At 42.8% G+C, this 24080-nt stretch overlaps 1 protein-coding gene across 1 annotated transcript in view; it reads right to left on the bottom strand.

The window, feature by feature from the left end:
- Positions 1-24080, bottom strand: part of ANO2 (anoctamin 2) — a 158816-nt gene that overhangs the window by 85034 nt on the left and 49702 nt on the right. Inside the window, exons 11-14 of the mRNA XM_054399996.1 lie at positions 23120-23254; positions 17643-17803; positions 11897-11979; positions 4467-4550 (exon numbers count right to left, since the gene is read on the bottom strand). Of these exons, the coding sequence (XP_054255971.1) occupies positions 4467-4550; positions 11897-11979; positions 17643-17803; positions 23120-23254 (463 nt within the window). The remainder of the gene's footprint in view (positions 1-4466; positions 4551-11896; positions 11980-17642; positions 17804-23119; positions 23255-24080) is intronic.

The following is a 24080-nucleotide window of genomic DNA, read 5'->3' as shown; positions in this document are numbered from 1 at the left end:
GCCCTGACAGGTGCTGGGCATCTTCCACACTCATTAATGTTAATGACTTCACCAGTGAACCAGGAAGACTGCATGCTGAAGTGGCTTTCCTCTTAGCAGGTATTCCCAAGTCACCATTTAAGATGATACGTAAGTGGTGTCGATTTTCCTCTGCAATCACAGAGCCAGTTCATAACCAAACTCGTATCCCTTCATTGCAAAAATGACCCAATTATCTTCACAGGGACTCCTTGCATGAACAAAAAAAAAAAAAAAAAAAAAAAAAAAAAAACCAAAAAACATTGCACTGTACATAGAGCTTTCCACATAAAAGCTCATTTTCTTGCCATAAAACTAGTCACATCCTCACCGGAACAGAGGAATTACCATACTGGAAACAAGCCAGCAATTTTATAGAAATATATGCCTTTAAGTAAGCACTAAATCAGTACTCTCTCAATAGCCACAGCTTTGGCATCATTTCTATCCCAACAAGCCCCAGCTGCTGAAATGGAGACTTCTGACTTCATATTAGATAAGTAATGAGAAGTGTTAGGCAGTAGTGCCAGAGCCTGTCCTTTGATATCAGCACAGCACAGTTGTTGACCAGCTACACTCGAAAGATATGCCTTTAAATTACACTAGTTAGCTACAAATACTCAGGCTAGGACTTCAAGAGACTTATGTCATGACATCAGGCTGTCAACCAAGACATGATGAGACCGAGACCTCACAGGCGTCTGTGCATTCAAACAAAACCAAGAAATTAGGAGTGAAGCTTTAACTACAGAGACACCTCTGATGTCTGTCCAGATGCTAGATCTACACAATTAATTGACAAAGTCCTGTACCCTGGCTTCCACCCAATAAGACAGAAGTACTGAGCCAGAGACCTTACAGAAACCTGTGGCTCAATATTAACCTGCCATGCCAAAGCTCCTCAGTTAACAGTCTTGCAAAGAGTATGACATCTGAAAGCAGGAAAAAGATTAAAACCTCTAGAAATTAGACAGAAAGACTACTACAGTCTTAAGTGTTCACCACATTTAATGTCTAACATTTCAGCATCTTAGGACAGCAATGTGCCCTTGTGGCAAAGAAGGTCAATGGGATCCTGGGGTGCATTAAGAAGAGTGTGTCCAGCAGATCCAGGGAGGTTCTCCTCCCCCTCTACTTTGCCCTGGTGAGGCCCCCCTTAGAATACTGCATCCAGTTCTGGGATCCCCAGTTCAAGAAGGACAGGGAGCTATTTGAGATAGTCCAATGGAGGGCTACAAAGATGATGAAGGGATAGGAGCACTGCCTTTGGGAGGAGAGGCTGAGAGACCTGGGACTGTTTAGTCTGGAGAGGAGAAGACTGAGAGGAGATCTAATAAATGTCTATCAATATGTGAGGGCAGAGCATCAGGAAGGAAGGGACAGCCTCTGTTCACTTGTGATAGGACAAGAGGCAATGGTCACAGAGCCCTGGAACAGGCTCCCCAGAGAGGTTGTGGAGTCTCCTTCTCTAGAGACTTTCCAGCCCCTTCTGGATGCATTCCTGTGCAAGCTGTGCTAGATTCTATGATCCTGGTCTGGCAGGAGGGTTGGACATGATGATCTCCAGAGGTCCCTTCCAACCCCTAATATCTTGTGATCCTCTGGTTTTCCAAAGCAAAATGCAAAGGTACATTTCCACACTTAACATTAAATGTAACAGCTCAGTTAAAGAACTGACTTTTTTTTTTTTCCCCCCCTTAAGCAGGTCTCAAACATTTCTTGCCATTATAAAATCCTAAGACATTGAGACACAAACCACTGATCAAAACAGCTTCCAAACCCACAGTAATGAGCTGTGTATTGGAAAGAATTTGAGGGAAATAAAAAAGTGATTGCAACAAAATCAGTGAGTAAAATGTTGACTGATGGAAAACTGCTCAGAGGTTTGGAATATATTTCAGTGATTTGGGTAGAGGTGGTAGCAAACTGCAGGAGGAATAGATTGAATAGAGATTTACCTTAGTCAGCCCACAGGAAACTTTCTGCCACATGAATAGTTGTTTGCTCCCTAGGAGTAGCTGTCTCAATGCAAAGGTCAAAGTAGTTCAATTTTCAATGAAGTTTAGAAAAGAGATTGGGATGGCTTTGGGAAAATTTTCCTGAAAATACTCAAAAAATTAAATTAAATATTTTTTCCCCCCCCCAGAGTGTCTTCAGAATGAAATATTACTAAAAATCAGGACTTTTGCAGTTCAAAATGCCGACATCAATTTCCAAAATAGGATTTTGTCTCCTGGGAGGATATTGGAGGAAATCTGCTTACAAATACAGAATGAGAAGGCACAGTCTCAAGCTGCACCAGTGGAGATTTAGGCTGGATGTTAGGAAGAAATTCTTCACAGAATGAAAGATTGGCCATTGGAATGAGCTGCCCAGGGAGGTGGTGGAGTCACCATAAGACTGGATGAGGCACTTAGTGCCATGGTTTAGTTGATCAGATGGTGTTGGGTGATAGATTGGACTTGATGATCTCTGAGGTCTTTTCCAAACTGATTAATTCTGTGCTTCTGTGAAATGCTCCAAAAATCTGAAGTAAATATTTTCTAAGTGTTATTTTTTCATCCACATTCACAAAAACAAAACAAACAAACAAACAAAACCCCACCTAAAATTAAAACAAAATAAAAAAATTAATTGAAGAAAAAAATATTCCAGGATTTCATTTCCCTTCTTGATGTCTGAAAGTAGTTCTTCCCATTTTTATAGGGATGAATCTTTATATTGTTCCTAAGTTTCAATTTATGCTGTTAGAATTTTTCATTGCTGGTTTTTTTCCCCCCTTTAAATTAATTTCTAATTCATAATGCTGTGATTCCTGTGTCTCATTTATGCAAGACAATCATCTAACGTTGCCATGTAACTACAGCACCAATCTCTGATTTGTTTCCAGATTTCACTTTAAGTTAGAAAAAGCTGAAGAGCAGCAGCTGCTTTATCCATCCTCTGCAGTCTTTGATCCTGTACTTGGAAGGCCTAAAGAAGTCTTTAATGTGTAAGTGAAGACCTCCCCATATTGCCATGTGAGAGCCTTTGCTCATATTGGGCAACATCCAAAGCCTATTAACACAAGTGAGAACATTTCCCTTATCTTCTGTGGAGTTTGGGTGGACTTAACAGGTGGAAGGCAGTCTCACTGAGATGAAAGATTCACTGGAAACACTTCACAGTCATGACAGTGATCAACGGAAGAAAGGGAGAGTTAAGATCCTTCATAAGCTTGCCAGGCTAAGTTTGTTGAACCAGACCTGAAAATCGGAGTATTCTCCACTTCAGTGTTGAAACAAATTAAACTGTTTCCTCCTACCCTGAAACTGGACATGGTTTTGGAATGCTTCAGCTTTGCTGCTGCACGTGCCATGCAGGCAACAAGATTGATCAAGTTCAACTGGCAAAGTCTACAGGGACTTACAGGTGCTTATGAAATAGACCTCAGGCAGCGTTTTGCAAGAGGGGTTTGTGGGGGGAGAAAAAAAAAAAGTGCTTGTTCTCAGTTTGAAATAGACATAGAAAGCCTAAATACACTTAAATCTAAAAAAAAACCACAAACACAAACATACAGCAATTATATTTTTTTTTTTTGCATTGATAGTGGAAATGCTATCAAAACTTCACAACTGTATGGGGCAAGAAAGCTGGTGAAGGGTCTTGAGACCAAGTCTTAAGAGGACCAGCTGAGGAAGCTGGGGTTGTTCAGTCTGAGGGAAAGGAGGCTGAGGGGAAACCTTACTGAGGTTTGTAAAGAGGAGGCTGGTGGTCTCCTCTCAAATGTCATGACTGATAGGACAAGAGGAAATGGCATCAAGTTATGCCAGGGAAGGTTTATGTTAGATATTAGGAAAAATTTCTATATCAAATGGGTTATCAAAGGCTGGAACAGGCTGCCCAAGGAAGTTGTTGAATGGCCATCCCTGGATGTATTTAAAGCCATCTGGATAGAGTGCTCAAGGATATGGTGTAGTAGTGATCCTGGTAGATGTGGTTGGATATGATGGTCTTTAGAGGTCTTTTCCAGCCCTTGTGATTCTGTGCATAACTGTGACATGACTGAAGATGCCAATGTTACCTATGTAAATGATATCACTATAATAAAAGAGGTTTACTGTCCACAAAGTACTGAAATTCTAGGTCATTGATACAAGAATTCCCATGGTGATTATCTTGCTAATCATTCATCACTCTATAGATTAGATCCTGAAGCATCAGTCAGCCATATTCCTATTCAAACGTCTCTGGCAGAGGTAGCTCAGGGATGATCTCAAAAGACTTTCAATGACACTGCAGGGCTGCAAAACACCAAACCCCAAGCAAACAACTTACCAAGCCACTAAGTGCACCAAAAAAATGCCTTTTACAAACTATCCATCAGAGACACACAAAAAGACAAAAGGATAATCACAATATAATGAAACACAATCCAATATAAGTTAAAAGATTGAGTTGCAACTTACTTCATTTGAATTTTCTGTTGTGAGGTTTTTATTCTTCAGCTTTTTCTGCAGGAGTTTGGTTTCATACTCTGGTCTGGGATGCTCCTGATTAAAAAAAAAAAAAATAAAGAAAATAATTTCTGGTCACTTATTCATGATCCAAGACATCAAAATTATTCACTATTAAGGCGCCTTTCATACTAGGGAGATCACTGCCTAGAAGTATGGGACACATTATGGGATGCAGAGGAAGATCATTTTGGGATTTCTTAGGGGAGGAAGCAAAGGTGGGAAAGGGAGGGATCTAGGCCAGTGAGGAAAAACTTGGGAAAAATAGAGGGATAAGATGGGCCAGTCCTGTGTAAATAGTTTGCTGGTCTGTGTGGGGATTTGGCCACAGGCAACTGGAGCAAGTGCAGGTGTGAGACTGAGTGTGAAAGCACCAGTGGAGATCAAGCTGAAGTAGCTGACAAGTAGGTGAAGTACCTGGGAACCAGGAAGGTGTGAGTCTCTAAGGGAGAAATCATGGTGGAGTACAGAATCATAGATTCATAGAACAATAGAATCACTCAGGGTGGAAAAGACCTTCAAGATCATCCAGTTTGTATATGCACATATGTGGTGCACATGGGTGCTCTGTGTATGCATGCCATAGAATCACAGAATCAGAGAATGGTTTGGCTTAGAAGGGACCCCCGAAGGTGACCTAGTCCAACCCCCTCTGCAGCAAGCAGGGGCATCTTCAGCAAGAGCAGGTTGCCCAGAGCCCTATCGATCCTAACCTTGAATATCTCCAGGGATGGGGCCTCAACCACATCCCTGGGCAACCTGTCACAGTGGTCCACCACCCTCATACTAAAGAACTCTTTCCTCACATCCAATCTAAATCTGCTCTTCTCTCATTTCAAACCATTGCCTCTCATCCTGTCACTGCAGGCCTTTGCAGACAGTCCCTTTGCAGCCTTCTTGGAGCCCCTTCAGGTACTGGCAGGCTGCTCTTAGGTCTCCCCAGAGCTTTCTCTTCTCCAGACTGCACAACCCCAACTCCCTCAGCCTGTCCTCATAGCAGAGCTGCTCCATCCCCCTGATCATTTTCATGGCCCTCCTCTGGACCTGCTCCATCAGGTCCATGTCCTTCCTGTATAGAGGCCTCCAGAGCTGGATGCAGCACTCCAGGTGAGGTCTCACCAGAGCAGAGTGGCAGAATCTCCTCTCTCCATCTCTGGCCACACTGCTTTTGATGGAGCACAGGCTGCCATTGGCCTTCTGGGCTGGAAGCTCACACTGTCTGCTCATGTCCAGCTTCTCCTCTACCAAAACCCCCAAGTCCTTTTCTTCATGGCTGCTTTTGACCACCTCTTCCCCCAGCCTGTATGGATCATGAGGTGCAGGACCCTGCATTTGGTCTTGTTGAACCTCATGATGTTCACCTGTGCTCCTACTCTTGACTGAACAGACCACAGCACCTCTTGGCACGGTGATATCTATATATTATTTTTATGACTATATTCCACAAAACATTTATTTTCAATACAGCTTTAGAAGTACTTGATCTTGATCATATATAAATTAATATGAAGACATGGTACCACTCTCCCGTAAAAAAGAGTGGGATACAGAATCAGTTCTTTGCCTGAAAATGGGAAGAATTCTACACTTAGGACAATAAGCTAGGAATATTTGTGATGACTTGAAGAAGGCCAAATTTCCATGTAAGGATAGATATGAATCCCACAATGCTGGAAGCTTGCCAGGACAGCTGCCAGACACTTATTGAAAACCATGTAAGCCAAGGTGCTTGGAGGCCAAATGAGTGCTGAGAGTAGAAAATGATAATTCCCATCCTGAAAAACAAAGAGCCAAATCATGATTGTTTTTTTTCCCCTCATATTGAGATCAGTGGGAAGTTTCCTGGAGAATGGATTTGCCCCAAACACCCACTGCACATTGTAAATTAGGGCTGGCTAGGCAATGATCCAGTTTGATAAGAATATATAACATCATTCAACCTTTCCTTCACATCTCCCTGATTTAGGAAGAAAGTGAAAATAGACTTTTCTAAAGCATGCATGACAAACACCCCCAGATTGCTAAGAAAAAATAGAGTCTTAGAACCTATCCCAGAATAAGAGAGCAAAGAATTTATCAGCAATAAATTAAAATGAAGTAAAATAAAATAAAATAAATAAAATAAAGTAAAATAAAATGAAGTAAAATAAAATGAAGTAAAAAAATAAATTAAAATAAAGTACAATAAAATACAATACAATACAATACAATAAAATAAAATAAAATAAAATAAAGTAAAATAAAATGAAGTAAAATAAAGTAAAATAAAATAAAGTAAAATGAATGAAGTAGAATAAAATAAAGTAAAATAAAATAAAATACAACAAAGTAAAATAAATAAAATAAAATATAATAAAATAAAGTAAAATAAAATAAAGTACAATAAAATAAAATGAAGTAAAATAAATAAAATAAAATAAAATAAAATAAGACATCCTACTGCTTATTTTTTACACTATAAGGGAAGTCAGAGAAACTCTGTGAAGTGATGAACAGCCTTATCCTAATATGCTAAACACAAGCAAAGCAGCAAAGCAGTGCACACTCGTGGGAAGCAAGGTATCCACAAATGAGAACTGGAACAACTCATCTGCTGCCCCAAATCAAGATGGAAACTTGGAATGGATAAACAGAGAGCTCACTTGATGTCTGCTGCAAAAGGGTTAATTATTCCAAATCAAGGACTAGAACTTCCTACGTCTTATGATGATGACCAAGTGGATAGAGAAGGGAGAAGTATAAGGAAGAGATTATCATTCCCATCAGTGTTCTCTTTAGAAGCCTAGGGAAACTACTTGTTTATCTCAACACATAGGAAGTGATCACTGCTAGATGTCCACAACCTTTACAAGATGTTTGAATTAGATAAAATTAAAACAAAAGGCTAAGTCATCTAACATTATGACAAGTTTAGGGAAGTTAAAAGACACAAGCAACTGCACAAGTACATAGGAACTCAGCTACCAAAGGTATTCTAAAGCAACATAAAAGGTATACCATGGAAATACAGATTTAGAGAATCTTAGAATGGCTCAGGTTGGAAAAGACCTCAGAGATCATCTACTCCAACCTCTCCACCATGGGCAGGGACACTTCTGAATGAGACTCAGCTGCTCAAGGCCTCATCCAGCCTGGCCTTGAACAACCCTGGTCGGAGACATCCACAACCTCCCTGGGCTGCCTATTCCAGAGTCTCACCACCATCATAGAATCATAGAATCATAGAATTGTAGAATCAGTCAGGGTTGGAAGGGACCAAAATGATCATCCAGTTCCAACCCCCCTGCCATGAGCAGGGACACCTCACACTACATCAGCCTGGCCAGGGCCTCATCCAGCCTGGCCTTAAACACCTCCAGGGATGACACTGAAGAACTTCTTCCTAAGATCCAGTCTAACCCTGCTCTCCCTCAGCTTCAAACCATTCCCCCTTGTCCTGTCTCTAGACACCCTCTTGAAAAGTCCTTCTGCAGCCTTCCTGTAGGATCCCTTCAGGGACTGGAAGGCAGCTCTAAGGTGCCCCCAGAGTCCCCTCCTCTGTAGGCTGAACAAGATTATTACATTGATGGAGTCTAGTTTTTTCATGGCAATTTTGAGTAGTGACAGTCATGGACTAGGACCTTCACTTTAGCTGCTCTATAATACAAGCCTAGAACTCCTTCTCCATAGGAATATTCTTAAAGAATGATTTGCCCCCTCTCCTCCCCCACACACCCCTCCCTGACACTGTTCTCTTTTGTTGGCTGATAGTGGGTAGCAGTGGGAACAGTTGGCTGTGGAGGCAGTCTTTAGGGGAACATGTTTCTGGAAATACTTCTCTGTCAGTGCTGAGGAGCGAGTGCACTTTGGATGGTTTACAAATTTGTAGCTCTCACAAAAAGGAATACAATGAACAGTGTAAAATCCTTTACATTTGATCTGAAGGAAGTCTGGTTTACCAATCAGAGCATTATGGTCTCAAGAGAAAACATGCTACAAATTAGCAAGGTTAGAAATCAACAGTTTCCTCCAGCTAATTTTTCATCTAAGCAAGATGAAAATCATGAGACACTGGGCCTTGAACTTGTCATTGGTCCAAGGCTACATTCTTCATTAAGCACCACAATGATCCCAAGAAATGCAGAAGTTTGAAAGAGAAGATCACTGATGCATGGAAGAGGATAATATTTTGTAGACCCATCCTATTAGAGAATCACAGAAAGATTGAGGTTGGAATAGACCTCTGAGATCATCAAGTCCAGCCTATGACCCAACACCACCACACTGACCAGACCATAGCACTAAGTGCCACATCCAATCTTGCCTTAAATACCTCCAGGGATGGCAACTCCTCCACTTCCCTGGGCAGTCCATTCCAGTATCTAATTCCCCTTTCCATGAGGAAGTGCTTCTTCACATCCAACCTAAACCTCCCCTGGCACAGCTTCAGGCCATGCCCTCTAGTCTTGTCCCAAGTTGCCTGGGAGCAGAGCCTGACCCCCACCTGACTATAACTTCCCTTCAGGTACTTGTAGAGTGTGATAAGGTCCCCCCTGAGTCTCCTCTTCTGCAGGCTGAACACCCCCAGCTCCCTCAGCCTCTCCTCATCAGCCTTTCCCTCCAGTCCCTTCCCCACTCTCATTGCTCTCCTCTGGACCTGCTCCAGCACCTCAAGATCTCTCTTGCAGTGAGTGCCCAGAGCTGCACACAGTGCTTGAGGTGAGGCCTCACCAGTGCTGAGTACAGGGCAGAATTCTATCCCTAGTGCTGCTGGCCACACTATTCCTGATACAAGCCAAGATGCCATCAGCCTTCCTTGCCCCCTGGGCACACTGCTGGCTCATGTTCAGCTGGTTCTCAACCAGCATTCCCAGGTCCCTCTCTGCCAGGCCAGTCAGAGGTCACAGACTGAGTCAAAGTTCAATGCTAAATCAAACTTGCAACAGAGTCCTGCTGTTGATTCCATGGATGGAACTACTGCAGATGTCACTAATTTTCCTCTCTCTCCCTTGCCAGAGATAGAGAAGTGGATATAATCTAAGAATGTTTCTAGCATGCCAGATCTTGAAGTCTCTACCACTCTCATTTCAATAGGGATGCTTCATAAGCAGCCCAATTTTCCTGACACACAGAAAACACTTTTTCCAGTAATATCATATCAGGCTGGAACACCTCTGCAGTGAGGATAGGCTGAGGGAGCAGGGATTGTTCACCCTGGAGAACAGAAGACTCCAAGGGGATCTTCAATCTGCCTTCCAATTCCTGAAGGGATCCTACAGGAAGGCTGCAGAGGGACTTTTTATCAGGGTGTCTAGAGGCAGGACAAGGGGGAATGGTTTGAAGCTGCCCAACCCCCCTGCCAGAGCAGGACCAGAGAATCTAGCACAAGTTACAGAAGAGCACATCTAGACAGGGCTTGTAAGTCTCCAAAGAAGGGGGCTCCACAAACGGTGTGGGCAGCCTCTTCCAAGAGCCTTTGACCCTTACAGGAAAGAAGTTCTTCCTCATGTTGAGGTGGCCCTTCCTGTGCTGTAGTTTACATCCAGTGCCCTTTGTCCCATCACAGAGCACAAATGAACAAAGGCTCTCCCTTTCTTCCTGACACCCAGCCCTCAGATGTTTATAGATGTTGATTAGATGCCCTCTCAGTCTTCTCCCTCTCCAGAGGAGAATCATCGTAAAATAAAAGAATCACTTTAAAATAATAAAAGAATCACTTTATAATAATAACAGAATCACTTAAAAATAATAAATGAATCATAGAGAGATATTATGTTGAATTTTGCTCCAAAGTGGACAGAGGGTATCCCTTTATCTTTGGAAAGAAAAGAACAAGAAAAAAAGATGAGCAGTTAGCAAGGAGTTTTAAGTCAGACACTAAGAAAAACATTTTTGCAGTACAGATAGAGAAGTATTAGAATGCAGTGCCTAGGGAGGAAGTGAAATCTCCACTACTGGACGTATTTAAGGATAAATTAAACAAATATTGTTTCATAATGATTTGAGTTGATCCCATCATGCACAAGAGATGGCCCCTCAAGGTCCATTCCAGCCTTCTTTTTATGATTCTACATTCCTAATTCTTCAGCTTATGCTGAGATGTGTCTGGCACTCTTTCATTTGCCATAAACAAAGGATTCTTGCTGATCCCACAGTTCTTGTCCACAAACCTTTAACACTTCACATCTCTTCACCACGAGACCTCACAAATGTAGAGATTCTTCCACTGTGCTTCGCAAATATTGAGCTTTAAGTTTTGATTTTTTTGCACTCCAAGTGATGAAATTCAGCCAAACCTGGTGGGCTCACCAAATATGTTGCAGAGCCAAGAGTTTACTCTCCAGACTCACAGTTTGTACTGTAATTAGTACAAAACTGCTGTTCTCCCATGGAGAATTATGACATTCCACACAGGACAAGCAATAATTACTGTTGTGCTGCTGCACTTGGTTTTCATCACAACTTCCAAACTGTGAATACAAAGTACCACTCACATCATGGCTGGACAGAAAGGAGAGAAAAATCTGAAAAGTGAGGCAAAATAAGGGAAGTTGTAGTCAAATCATCAGTGAAAGAATACTTGAAGTTCTTCTTTGAGCTACAGCAGTGCTAAAGGCTGGATTTTGAGATAGTGACAGAAAAAGAGGAATACTGGAGTCTACTGTCTGTTCTCAGGGTTATCTTCTCTTTTTATTGAAGGATTCTTGGGGGTGTTGATTGATGAGAAGCTCCCCATGAGCTGGCAGTACCCTCGGTGCAACCCAGAAGTCAAATCATGTCTTGGGCTGGATCAAGAGGGGTATGGCCAGCAGGGCAAGACAGGGGATTCTTTCTGCCCCTTGACTCTGCTCTGCTGGGGCCCCACCTCAAGAACTGCCTCCAGTTCTGGTGTCTCCAGCACAAGAAGGACACAGAACTGTTGGAGCAAGTCCAGAGAGGGCCACAAAGATGATCCAAGGGCTGGAACACCTCTGTTATGAGGATAGGCAGAGGGAGCTGGGGTTGTTCAGTTTGGAGAAGAGAAGACTCTTGGGAGATCTTAGCGTTGCCTTCCAACATCTGAAGGGAACCAGGAAGGCTGGAGAGGGACTTTTCATAAGGGTGACTAGCGATAGGACAAGAGGAATGAATTTTAGCTGAGGAAAAGGAGGTTTAGACTGCATCTAAAGGGAGAAGGTCTTCAGTATGAAGGTGGTAAGAATGAGTTACCCAGAGAGGTTAGGAATGCCTCCTCCCTGGGGGTGTGGAAGGCCAGGCTGGATGAAGCCTTGAGCAGCTGAGTCTAGTTGAGAAGCATCCCTGCTCATGGCAGGGAGATTGGAGTAGAGGATCTCTGAGGTCCCTTCCAGCCTTCAGATACAGACTAATCATACAGTTAATTAGCACAGGGAGAGGAAACTTACTACTTCTTCCTCCAGTCCAGTTAGATCCCAGAAGTAACTCAGTCTCATCTGCAATCGCTTCCATTGTTCAAGGAACATAGTAGCTTTAAAAGGAAAACAAGGAAATAAATGAATATATAGAACATTAAAAAGGTAGCTTTAAAATAAAAAATGAATAAATAAGTGAATATATGGGATATGAAAAAGGTAGCTTTAAAATAAAAATAAGTAAATAAATAAATAGAATATTTAAAAGGTAGCTTTAAAATAAAAATGAATAAATAAATGAATAAATAGAATATTAAAAAGGTAGCTTTAAAAGGAAAATAAGGAAATAATGAACATATAGGATATTAAAAGTAGCTTTAAAATAAAAATAAATAAATGAATGTATAGAATATGAAAAGGTAGCTTTAAAATAAAAATAAGTAAATAAATAAATAGAATATTTAAAAGGTAGCTTTAAAATAAAAATGAATAAATAAATTAATAAATAGAATATTAACAAGGTAGCTTTAAAAGAAAATAAGGAAATAATGAATATATAGAATATTAAAAAGGTACCTTTAAAAGGAAAATAAGGAAATAATGAGCATATAGGATATTAAAAAGGTAGCTTTAAAATAAAAATAAATAAATGAATATATAGAATATGAAAGAGGTAGCTTTAAAATAAAAATGAATAAATAAATGAATAAATAGAATATTAACAAGGTAGCTTTAAAAGAAAATAAGGAAATAATGAATACATAGATTATTAAAAAGGTAGCTTTAAAGGGAAAATAAGGAAATAAATGAATATATAGAATAAGAAAAAGGTAGCTTTAAAATAAAAATGAATAAATAAATTAATATATAGAATATGTAAAAGCTAGACTTAAAATAAAAATAAATAAATACATACATACATAGAATATTTAAAAAGTAGCTTTAAAATAAAAGTAAATAAATAAATGAATAAATAAAATATTAAAAATTCCATCCAGACTGTTTGCGTTACTGATGAGCCCCACCTGATTATTTAAAGCCAAATATGCTAGGATCTTTATAAGCAGACACTAAAAAAAAGCCCTAGACTCGATTTTAAAGGAAGAACACAAGCAAAGAGTAAAAACAATAGTTACTGTCCTTTTACAAATAAAGCCCCATGGACCACTCAAAGGCACTGGTTATTTTTTTGTCAGAGAATAGACCTGAACTCACAGCTGCTGATACCCACCCCAGGAACTTCATCTGCCTTCATTTGTTGTGAGTCATTCTGCAATTCATGAGTGTAGAGCACATAAAGAAACAAAATCCAGGTCTAAATATTAATATGCAACACTCTAACTGGCCAGATTTTGTGGTTTCACAGCATCACAGAAACGTTCAGGTTGGAAAAGCCCCTCAGGATCACCAAGTCCAAACCAGAACCCTACTCTACAAGGCTCACCCCTAAACCATAGCCCCAGGCACCACAATCTACATGACTGTTAAATGCATCCAGGCTTGGTGACTCAACAACCTCCTTGGGCAGCACATTCCAAAGCCTGACCATTCTGGCTGTGAAAAATTGCTTCCTAATGTCCTGGATTTCAGGGTTTCTAACCAGTCAGAAACATGTCAAGAAGGTGTGGTCTGTTACTGAAAGAAGTCATTGATACCTATATGTAAACTAAGACCTTCAGTACTATGTAGAAAATTATGTTCTTTTGAAGTATATTGCATTGGTACAGTTAAAGCTTTTAGTCCTGCATAGACATCTTGGTTTTATTTCTAAAGGACTGGCCAGTAGCTCACTCTCTTGCCTGTTTTTTTGGATTTTTTTTTTTTTGTCATTAATAAGGAACAGCTGTGCTCTTCTCCCATATTTACAGTCTCCTGACCTTCCTCTTGTAATTACTGTTCCCTCTAGATAGCCCTTTGCATAGCTGCTCATCACATGCATATCATTGCCTGGCTGCTTCTGGGAGAAACACAGAATGGTAGGGGTTGGAAGGGACCTCCAGGATCATTGAATCCAGCACCTCTGCCAAAGCAGGATCACCCAGGGCAGGTTACACAGGAACATGTCCAGGCAGGTTTCAAAAGTCTCCAATGAAGAAGACTCTACAAGCTCTCTGGGCAGCCTGTTCCATCACCCTCACTATAAAGTGTCTCCTCATGGTGAGGTGGAACATGGTGAGGTGTCTAGTTGCCTTCCAATACCTGAAGGGATCCTACCAGAAGGCTGCAGAGGGACTTTTCCTAAGGGCGTCTAGCAATAGGACAAGGGGGAATGGTTTGAGGCTGAGGGAGAGCAGGGTTAGACTGGAGCTTAGGAAGAAGTTCTTCAGCACGAGGGTGGTGAGGCTGTGGAATAGGCTGCCCGGGGAAGTTGTGGCTGCCTGCTTCCTGGGGGTGTTCAAGGCCAGCTTGGCTGAGGCCTTCAGCAGCTGAGTCTAGTTGCAAGGCATCCCTGCTCATGGTAGGGAAGTTGGGAGTAGATGATCTCAAAGGTCTCTTCCTACCTAGGTCATTCTATGATTCTATGATAAATTAAGCAGACTCTTAGAAGACAGAATCTATTCAAACACTTAGCTGCAAATATTTTCTGTCCAGGTATCCTCCCATAGTGTAAGAAATATATATCACTGAAAGACAGGAGTGACAGTACACTGAAAGTAAATCCAGACACTGAGTAATTAAATTGCTATTTCTCCTTCCTTAGCAGAGGAGATATAAAAACTATATTTAGCATGTTCTGAAAATTGAAAGGTTTTTATATATCCTAAATACAAAAACATTTGGTTGTTTTATAGGGTGCTATTAGTCATTCTCTTTTTTTCCTGTTAGTCAAATATCCATTCCACATTTAGCTCTCTAAGAACTTCTTTGGCTAGGTGAAGTAGCTGGTCTGAAAGCAGCAAGCTTTTACTGACTTACACTACCAGAAAACTAGTCCCATGATATTCAACTGTCCTAACAAATACATCTGACAGCTGGAATCCAGCACCCAAGTATTGCTGGAATCACAAAGAGACTTTATGAGGCAAGGTCATCTGGTAAAAAGAACGATTCCTTTCAAGATTTTCACTGTAGTAAGTCACCTTCCTTTTACGGAGTGGGAGAAAACAAGCAAGATAGAAGGTTCCACCTCGACATGAGGAGAAACTTCTTTACAGTGAGGGTGATGGAGCACTGGAACAGGCTGCCCAGAGAGGTTGTGGAGTCTCCTTCTCTGGACACATTCAAAACAAATCTGGATGCATTCCTGTGCAGACTACCCTAGGTGATTCTGCTCTGGCAGGGGGGTTGGACTGGGTGATCTCTGGAGGTCCCTCCCAACCTCTAATGTTCTGTGATACTATGATAAAAAACTTCTGCCTAGAACCATCATGAAGTGAATCCAGATCAAATTACCACACTTTAGGTTTTATAGGGAGAGGGTCCAATAGAGAGCTACAAGGATGATTAGGGGACTGGAACATCTCTGCTATGAAGAAAGACTGAGAGACCTGGGGCTGTTTATTCCTGAGAAGAGAAGGCTGAGAGGTGATCTTATCAACATCTATAATTATCTGAGAGGTAGGTGTCAAGAGGAAGCTGCCAGGCTTTTCTTGATGGTGCCCAGTGATAGGACAAGAAACAATGGGTACAAGCCAGAGCACAGGAGGTTTAACCTCAATAGAAGGAGGCACTTTCCACTAGATCAGGTTGCCCAGAACCACATCCAGCCTGGCCTTAAATACCTCTAGGGATGAGGCAATCACCACCTCCCTGGGCAACCTGTGCCACTGTCTCGCCACCCTCATGGTGAAGAACTTCTTCCTAATACCTAATGCAAATTTCCCGTCTTCTAGCTTGGATCCATTGCCCCTAGGCCTGTCACTACCTGACAACTTAAAAAGTCCCTCCCCAGCTTTCTTGTAGCCCCCTTCAGATAGTGGAAGGCCACAAGAAGGTCTCCTCAGAGCCTTTTCTTCTCCAAACTGAACATCCCCAACTCTCTCAGTCTTTCTCCACAGGAGAGGAGCTCCAGCCCTCTGATCATCCTCATGGCCCTTCTCTGGACACGCTCCAGCACCTCCAGATCTTTCCTGAAACAGGGGCTCCAGAACTGGTCACAGTGCTCCAGGTGGGGTCTCATGAAAGTGGAGCAGAAGGGGAGAATCACCTCCCTTGACCTGCTGGCCACACTTCTCTTGCTGCAGCCCAGGCTCTGGTTGGCTTTCTGGGCTGCAAGTGCACATTGACAGCTCATGTTGAGCTTCTCATCCACCAGCACCCCCAAGTCCTTTCCTTCAGGGCTGCTTTTCAAGCCAGTCACTGCCCAGCCTATATTGGTGCCTGGGATTGTCCTGACCAATTTTCACAATAAACAAGTTCTAGAGTGAGTGAGGGCACAACAAGAGCAAAAATAGATGCAAGCACAGCACACAAGCGTTTCAGAGCAGAAGTGAGGCCAGAAACATTAGGAATAAGACTGCAATGCATTCATTAGTGTTTATGAAGTGTTTTGATATCCTCAGTGTGACAGGGTATGTTTGCCACTGAAGAGAACTGGGCTTGTTTAAACAAAATACTTCAGAACATATTAAAATGAAAATGATAATAGTCCCATTGTTCTTGGAATCCCATAAAATTCTGATACAATTATGTGACTAAGTTGTCCCACATGGAAGTGCAGTCTGTGCTTAAATTAAACCCTTACAACTGCCTGCACCAGGCCAGTCTCCAAGTGCATTCTGGTTCCAAACGCAGAAGGCGTTGAAGGGACTTGCCTTGTCCATAGGAAAAGAAAAAATAGTGAAGGAAAACATGGAAAAGATTAGAAGAGTCATTAGAGAAGGCAGTAGGGAGACAAAGGACACATTTTTCTTCCTGGAACTACCCAACTCATAGAATCACAGAATGCAGAAGGTGTTGGAAGAGACCTTTAAAGGTCTTCTAGTCCAACCCCCTGCCCTGGACTAAGCAGGGACATCTTTAACTAGCTCAGGTTGCTCAGAGCCCCATCAAGCTTGACCTTGAACACCTCCAGGGTCAGGGCATCCACCACCTCCCTGGGCAACCTTTTTTCAGTGTTCCACCACCCTCAGAGTAAAGAACTTCTCAATTTACTCCAAAGCTTTCTAATGACAGCAAAAAGCCTTGTAATACTGCTTTCTCTAGAGCTTCTGAGGCCTGCCAGCTTCATGAACCCTATTCAATCTAATGGTACATTATGTAAGGTTCCTATATGTCCTGCTACTGTGCATGGCAGTGTTCATTTCTGTCAGGAGTCCAAAGATTGTAGAATCACAGAATTGTCAGGGTTGGAAGGGACCTCAAGGATCATCCAGTTCCAACCCCCCTGACAGGGGTAGGGACACCTCACACTAGAGCAGGTTGCCCAGAGCCACATCCAACCCAGCCTTAAAAACCTCCAGGGATGAGGCTTCCACCACCTCCCTGGGCAACCTGTTCCAGTGTCTCACCACCCTCATGCTGAAGAACTTCTTCCTAAATCTCCCTTCCTCTAGCTTGGATCCATTCCCCTTAGTCCTATCATTACCTGACAACCTAAAAAGTCCCTCCCCAGCTTTCTTGTAGCCCCCTTCAGATACTGGAAGGCCACAAGAAGGTCTCCTCAGAGCCTTCTTTTCTGCAGACTGAACAGCCCCAACTCACTCAGTCTGTCCTCATAGGAGAGGAGCTCCAGCCCTCTGATCATCCTTGTGGCCCTTCTCTGGACACGTTCCAGCCCCTCCCGATCTTTCTTGTGATATGGTCATAGGACACTTTCAACATGCAAAGCAGTACTCACCCCAAAGAGCCATAAAGATGGAGAAAAAGACTGTGGCAGGGTTGTCAAATAAGTGGCTGGCTCGAGCGGTAGCACAGGCGGAGCTGAGGTTCCAGTAGTCACAGAACTTGTCACACAGGGGGCACATGGTGAAGGCATTGTGTTGGTCACACATTTCCTTACTGTGAATGACAAGAGCACAGGTTGGTACACCATGACAACAGTGTTGGTGGTGATAGCAAGCAGCACACCATAGCTGTTACAAGTCATCTGCTCACACTGTTGGAGGGCAGAAGCTCTTTCTTCAAGGCACATTGCCATGTGCTGGAATATTGAAATGCTTATCGGCAGCTGTGCTGATTTGGGCTGGAATAGAGTTAATTTTCTTCATAGTAGGTAGTGTGGTCTATGTTTTGAGTTTGTGCTGGAAGCAGTGTTGGTAACAGTGTGAGATTGCAGCCCAGAAGGCCAGTGGCAGCCTGGGTTGCATTAAAAGCAGCACGGCCAGAGACGGAGAGAGGGGATTCTGCCTCTCTGCTCTGGTGAGACCTCACCTGCAATGCTGTCTCCAGCTCTGGAGCCCTCAACACAGGAAGGACATGGACCTGATGGAGAGGGTCCAAAGGAGGGCCATGAGGATGATCAGGATGCTGGAACACCTGTGCTATGAGGACTGGCTGAGGGACCTGGAGTTGTTCATCTGGGAGAAGAGAAGGCTCTGAGGAGACCTAATAGTGACCTTCAAGTACCTGAAAGGGATCTCCAAGAGGGAGAGAGAGAGAGCTTTTCCAAAGCCTTGTAGTGATAGGATGAGAGGCAATGGCTTCAAACTAGAGAAGAATAGATTTAGATTGGAAGTTAGGTTAGATTGGATATTAGGGACAAATTCTTTACCATGAGGATAGTGGAACACTGGAACAGGTTGCTCGGGGACATGGTTGCAGTCCCATCCCTGGAGCTATTCAAGGTGAGGCTCATAGGGCCCTAAGCAGTCTAATCTAGTTGAGGATGCCCCTGCTGACTGCAGAGGGGGTTGGACTAGATGAACTTTGGAGGTTCCTTCTAACCCAGGCCATTCTATGATTCTATGGTTCTATGTTTTCATTATTGCTGAGCAATGCTTGTACAGAGTCAAGGCCTTTTCTTCTCATTCAACCTCTCCTCTGGGGCTAGGGGTGCACAAAAAGTCATGAGGAAACACATCTGGGACTGCTGACCCCAACTGACCGAAGGGATATTCCATACCATATGACATCATGTTCAGCATAGAAACCTGGGGGAAGAAGAAAGGGAAGTATTTGGAGTGATGGCATTTTGTCTTCCCCAGTAATGATCACAGGTGATGGAGCCCTGATCTCCTGGAGGTGGCTGAACACCAGCCTGCCAATGGGAAGTGGTGAACACATTTCTTGTTTTGCTTTGTTTGTGTACCTTCCTATTTATCTCAATATATGATTTTTTTCTCACTTTTACCCTTTCAAATCTCTTCTAAATCCCACCAGGAAGGAGTGAGCGACTTGTGCAGACCTTGGTTGCCAGCTGGGGTTAAACCATGACAGCAACTTACCAACAGAAAAACCATGCAACACAGCAACCAATCTAGATAGTGCACTCAGTGGATTGCTGAAAACTCTGTCACTGAAGACTGAGGTTAACCAGACTAAAAGAAATTAATTAAAAGAGAGTTAAAGTGGAATTTGCCATCTCTAGAGTCAGTTGCATGATTTAATACAGATCAGATTCAAATTCAGGAGAAAGAATTCTGAGGTGGCCATAAAGGGAATTCTGTGCCCTTGACAAAACACAGGTTGGTTGGTGGCACCAAAATCCTTGCCAAATACCTTGCAACTTTGTGCCCATGTACACCTGCATAAAAGATTTGAGATTCACCTCTGCCCTGCATTGCATTTGTGAGGTATTTGTAAAAGCAATGATTGTTTTCTCAGCATAGGTATTTAGCATCAATTCTCCTCTGTACTAACATCTGCTGCAAGGTTTTGGCTAAGTTCTTTGGGCATGAGTAGTTATTTTAGGCACACATTCTAACATGTTCTAAGGGTGTTCAGATACTGTGTGCACAGAATATTTAGGAAATCAGATTCAGAGGTTCATAGAATGGTTTAGGTTGGCAGGGACTTTAAAGATTATCTAGTTCCATCCCCCCTGCCATGGGCAGGGACACCTCCCACTAGCCCAGGTTGCTCAAGGTCTCATTCAGCTGCGCCTTGAACACCTCCAGGGAGGGGACATCCATGACCTTCCTGGGCAACCTGTTCCAGGGTCTCACCACCCTCACTATGAAGAATTTCTCCCTAATCTCCCATCTAAATCTGCTCTCCTCAAGCTTCACTCCATTCTCTCTCATCCTATCATCACAATCCCTTGTCAAAAGTTGCTTCCTTGCTGTCTTGTAGCCTCCTTCAGGTACTGGAAGGCTGCTCCAAGATCTCCCCAGAGCTTTCTCTTCTCCAGGCTGAACAGTCCCAACTCTCTCAGCCTGTCCCCATAGGAGAGGTTCTGCAGCCCTCTGATCATCTTTGTGGCTCTCCTCTGGACCTGCTCCAGCACCTCCATGTCCCTCTTACGCTGGTGGAACCAGAACTGGACTCAGTATACCTTTACATGCCAGGGTTCTCAAGGTTGAATGCTGAATACAGATGTGGTGTTCTTGGTCTCCAGAGCTCTTTATTTTTCTAGTAGAGAGTGTTAAGCAAATTTTAAAAAATAAAAAACAAAATGGGAAGAAAAAGACAAAATCAACCCAGCAGTAAATTTTATAACTAGAAAGCTTCCACTTCTGCCTTGTGCATTCAGATGTTAAATTTTATTTCCTTTCACTGATTTTACAACAAATCCTCTCAGGCAATTGTTTCTATATTGATCATCATGAAATGACTTCAAATGAAAAAAATTAATATTCTTCATACTAGAGGATGAGAGCCCTGGGGCTTTTTACTCTGGAGAGGAAAAGATTGACAAGGGATCTAATAAATGTTTATAAATATCTGAGGGCTGGGTGTCAAGAAGGAGGGGACAGGCTCTGCTCAATTGCACCCTGTGATAGGACAAAGGGCTAATGGATATAAACTACAGCACAGGAGGTTCCACCTCAACATGAGGAGGAACTTCTTCACTGTGAGGGTCACAGAGCACTGGAACAGGCTCCCCAGAGAGGTTGTGGAGTCTCCTTCTCTGGAGACTTTCAAGCCCTCTCTGGATGCGTTCCTGTGTGACCTGTGCTGGATTCTATGGTCCTGCTCTGGCAGGAGGGGTGGACACAAATATCTCTGAAGGTCCCTTCCAACTCCTAACATCCTGTGATCCTGTGATTATGTCATTGCAAGGCATAAAGCTGTTTCTAGCTATCACACAGTTCAAAGCAATGCTATCTTCTATTTCAAAAAGCAGCAGAGGGTGCTGCAGATACATCTTAGCCATAAATCTCACCGAACTTTATAAGTTAGCACAAGCTTTCCCAAAGACAAGCACAGTCTGTCAAGATTCATTCAGACAGAGCTCAGAAAACAAATCCTGACTCAGTAAAAAAATCCTGCTGCAGTCAGCCAGCTTCAAACTTGCCAGTTCCTTTGAAAGAATGCATGAGCTGCCACAGCAAGTGGGACAAGCAGGACTAGTTAAGCCAGTATCCTGTCTCCACCAGAAGTCAAACACAGATAACACAGAGCAGGTGTCCTTTTTGTTGGTTTTGTTTGTTTGTTTTGACACTGAGAAGCAGACTTTAACAGTGAGGTTTGGACAGACTGAGAGCTGGGCAGAGAGGAACCTAATGAGGTTCAACAAGGATAAGTGCAGAGTCCTGCACCTGGGAAGGAAGAATAAACTGCACCAGCACAGGGTAGGAGGTGATCTGCTAGGGAGCAGCCCCACAGAAAAGAACCTGGGAGTGCTGGTGTATAACAAGTTCTCCATGGGTCAGCAATGTGCCCTGGTGGCCAATGGGATCCTGGGGTGCATTAAGAGTGTGTCCAGCAGATCCAGGGAGGTTCTCCTCCCCCTCTACTCTGTCCTGGTGAGGCTTCCCTTGGAATACTGCATCCAGTTCTGGGGTCCCCAGTTCAAGAGGGACAGAGATCTACTAGAGAGAGTCCAAGGGAGGGCTACAAGGATGCTGAAGGGACTGGAGCACTGCCTGATGAGGAGAGGCTGAGAGACTGGGGGCTTTTTATTCTGGAGAGGAGAGGACTGAGAGGAGATCTAATCAATGTGTATAAATAGATGAAGGCTGGGGGTCAGGGAGGAAGGGACAGGCTCTGCTCACTTGTGCCCTGGGATAGGGCAAGGGGCAATGGATGTAAACTGCAGCACAGGAAGTTCCACCTCAAGATGAGGAAGAAATTCTTTACTGTGAAAGCCACAGAGCACTGGAACAGGCTCCCCAGACAGGTTGTGGAGTCTCCTTCTCTGGACACATTCAAAACAAATCTGAATGCATTCCTGTGTGATCTGTGCTAGATTCTATGGTCCTGCTCTGGCAGGGGGGTTGAACTTGAAGATCTCCAGATCGTCCATCCCCTAACATTCTCTGATCCTGTGAACATCACTGTGTCAGTTTGGCAGTTTTGCTTTAGTATAACACCCTCAGCACACATAACATAAACCATTTTTCTGCAACCTGCAGACAGGACAATACTATGGATACCGAATGTGCTGATCTGCTGACTATTCTTCAGCTTACTTGTGCAAACAGTCTGAGTTAAGTAAGAGCAAACTAATCGAAGAGTACTTGACAGTGTAACTGCATTAACTTCAGTGAGATCTGCACAATGTCTTTGGTTTTTGTCCATTCATGAAAAGCAAGTGGATCTCATGGAAAAGGACATGCAACAATGCAGCAGAGTGACTGAACACAGAATCATAGAATTGTTAGGGTTGGAAGGGACCTCAAGGATCATCTGGTTCCAAGCCCCCTGCCATGGCCAGGGACACCTCACACTGCATCAGGTTGCCAGAGTCATATCCAGCCTGGCCTTAAAAACCTCCAGGAATGAGGCTTCTACCACCTCCCTGGGCAACCTGTTCCAGTGTTTCACCACCCTCATGGGGAAGAACTTCTTCCTAACATCCAATCTGAATCTACTCATTTCCTTTTTTTTTTCCATTCCCCCTAGTCCTATCCCTTCCTGACACCCTAAAAAGTCCCTTCCCAGCTTTCTTGTAAGCCCTATTGAAAGGTCACAATAATGTCTCCTTGGAGCCTTCTCTTCTCCAGACTGAATAGCCACAACTCTCTCAGCCTGTCTCCATAGCAGAGGAGCTCCAGCCCTCTGATCATCCTTGTTTCAGGAGCTGCAGTACAGACTAGTCAAATAAATGTGTGTCATTCCAGCATTTTATCTACTCAATGCATGCTCACAGGGTTGTTGACAATACATCCCTGTTCCTCAGACATGTTAAAAAATTATGCTCACGAAGGGTTACAAATAAAAAGCAAGCTTACCATTTCCAAGTAGGAAATTCTTGATCCCAGAGAAGCTTACCTAGGAATGTCACTCTCAATGGTTATACATCCGTAGAGAAAGACAATAATCCCAACTACCGAAGATGGAATGAGGAATTCGGTGTATAAACCCAACCATGCAAAATAAAGTCCTATCTTTTCTCCAAAATACTTCCTGGGAAAAAAAAAAAAAAAAAGAAGAAGAAGAGAGGAGGGGGAAAAACAGAAAAAAAAAAAAGGCATTTGTCAAAGGTATCATTTCCAACTGTGCTTTACAGCTTCTTAACTAAAAATTCCTGAAAGTTCAAATACTAAATTGTCAAAGACATAGATTAAAAATAAAAACCAAAACACTTGAGTATCTTGAGGTCAGTATCAACAAATGAAGGAGTGATTTGGGCAGCTTGGGGTTCTCCATTCTGAGGAGCTACAGTCAGTCCTGTATCATTCTTATATGTATTTAATACCTGCTCAGGGAAGACTGTGGCTTTTTCATCTCTTAAAGGAAGTCAGTGTAACATCCCCAATTTCTATTAAGAGCAGCAGAACTTCAACCAAATACTTAGCAGAAAATACTGGAAAGGATTTAGTTCCTCAGAAGAGTGTCTGTAGCATCGTTGTTTTGTCTCTGTGGTCCTCCTGGATTCAGCTGGTGACAGGCATGGAGGTGACATCTATGACATCTATGGGAACATACTCTTGGTGTCTTTAAGGAGCAGTAATCTTGAATTGGTTTCAGAGCAGGAAGGTTTACTTGCACAATTAGCACTGGCTTTTCAGAAAGGGTAAATATCTTTGACAAATTAACTGTCTCTGCACAGCTGGGTTGAAAAAAACAATTTCTACTCTGAGAAACAGTTCACTGTAGATATTGATGAATACATGTTAGTCAGCCCAACATCTTCCTGAATCACAGTGCAAGAACTAAACTAAACATAGATGAAACTCATTGGGCATTCCAAAGGACTGTTAAAAGTGCTTACAAATATTGCAAAACACCA

The sequence above is a fragment of the Indicator indicator genome, chromosome 3 (genome assembly GCF_027791375.1).
Source record: "Indicator indicator isolate 239-I01 chromosome 3, UM_Iind_1.1, whole genome shotgun sequence".
Taxonomy (NCBI): domain Eukaryota; kingdom Metazoa; phylum Chordata; class Aves; order Piciformes; family Indicatoridae; genus Indicator; species Indicator indicator.
The sequence above is the reverse complement of the archived record's forward strand: the minus strand, read 5'-3'. Positions and strand labels throughout refer to the sequence as shown.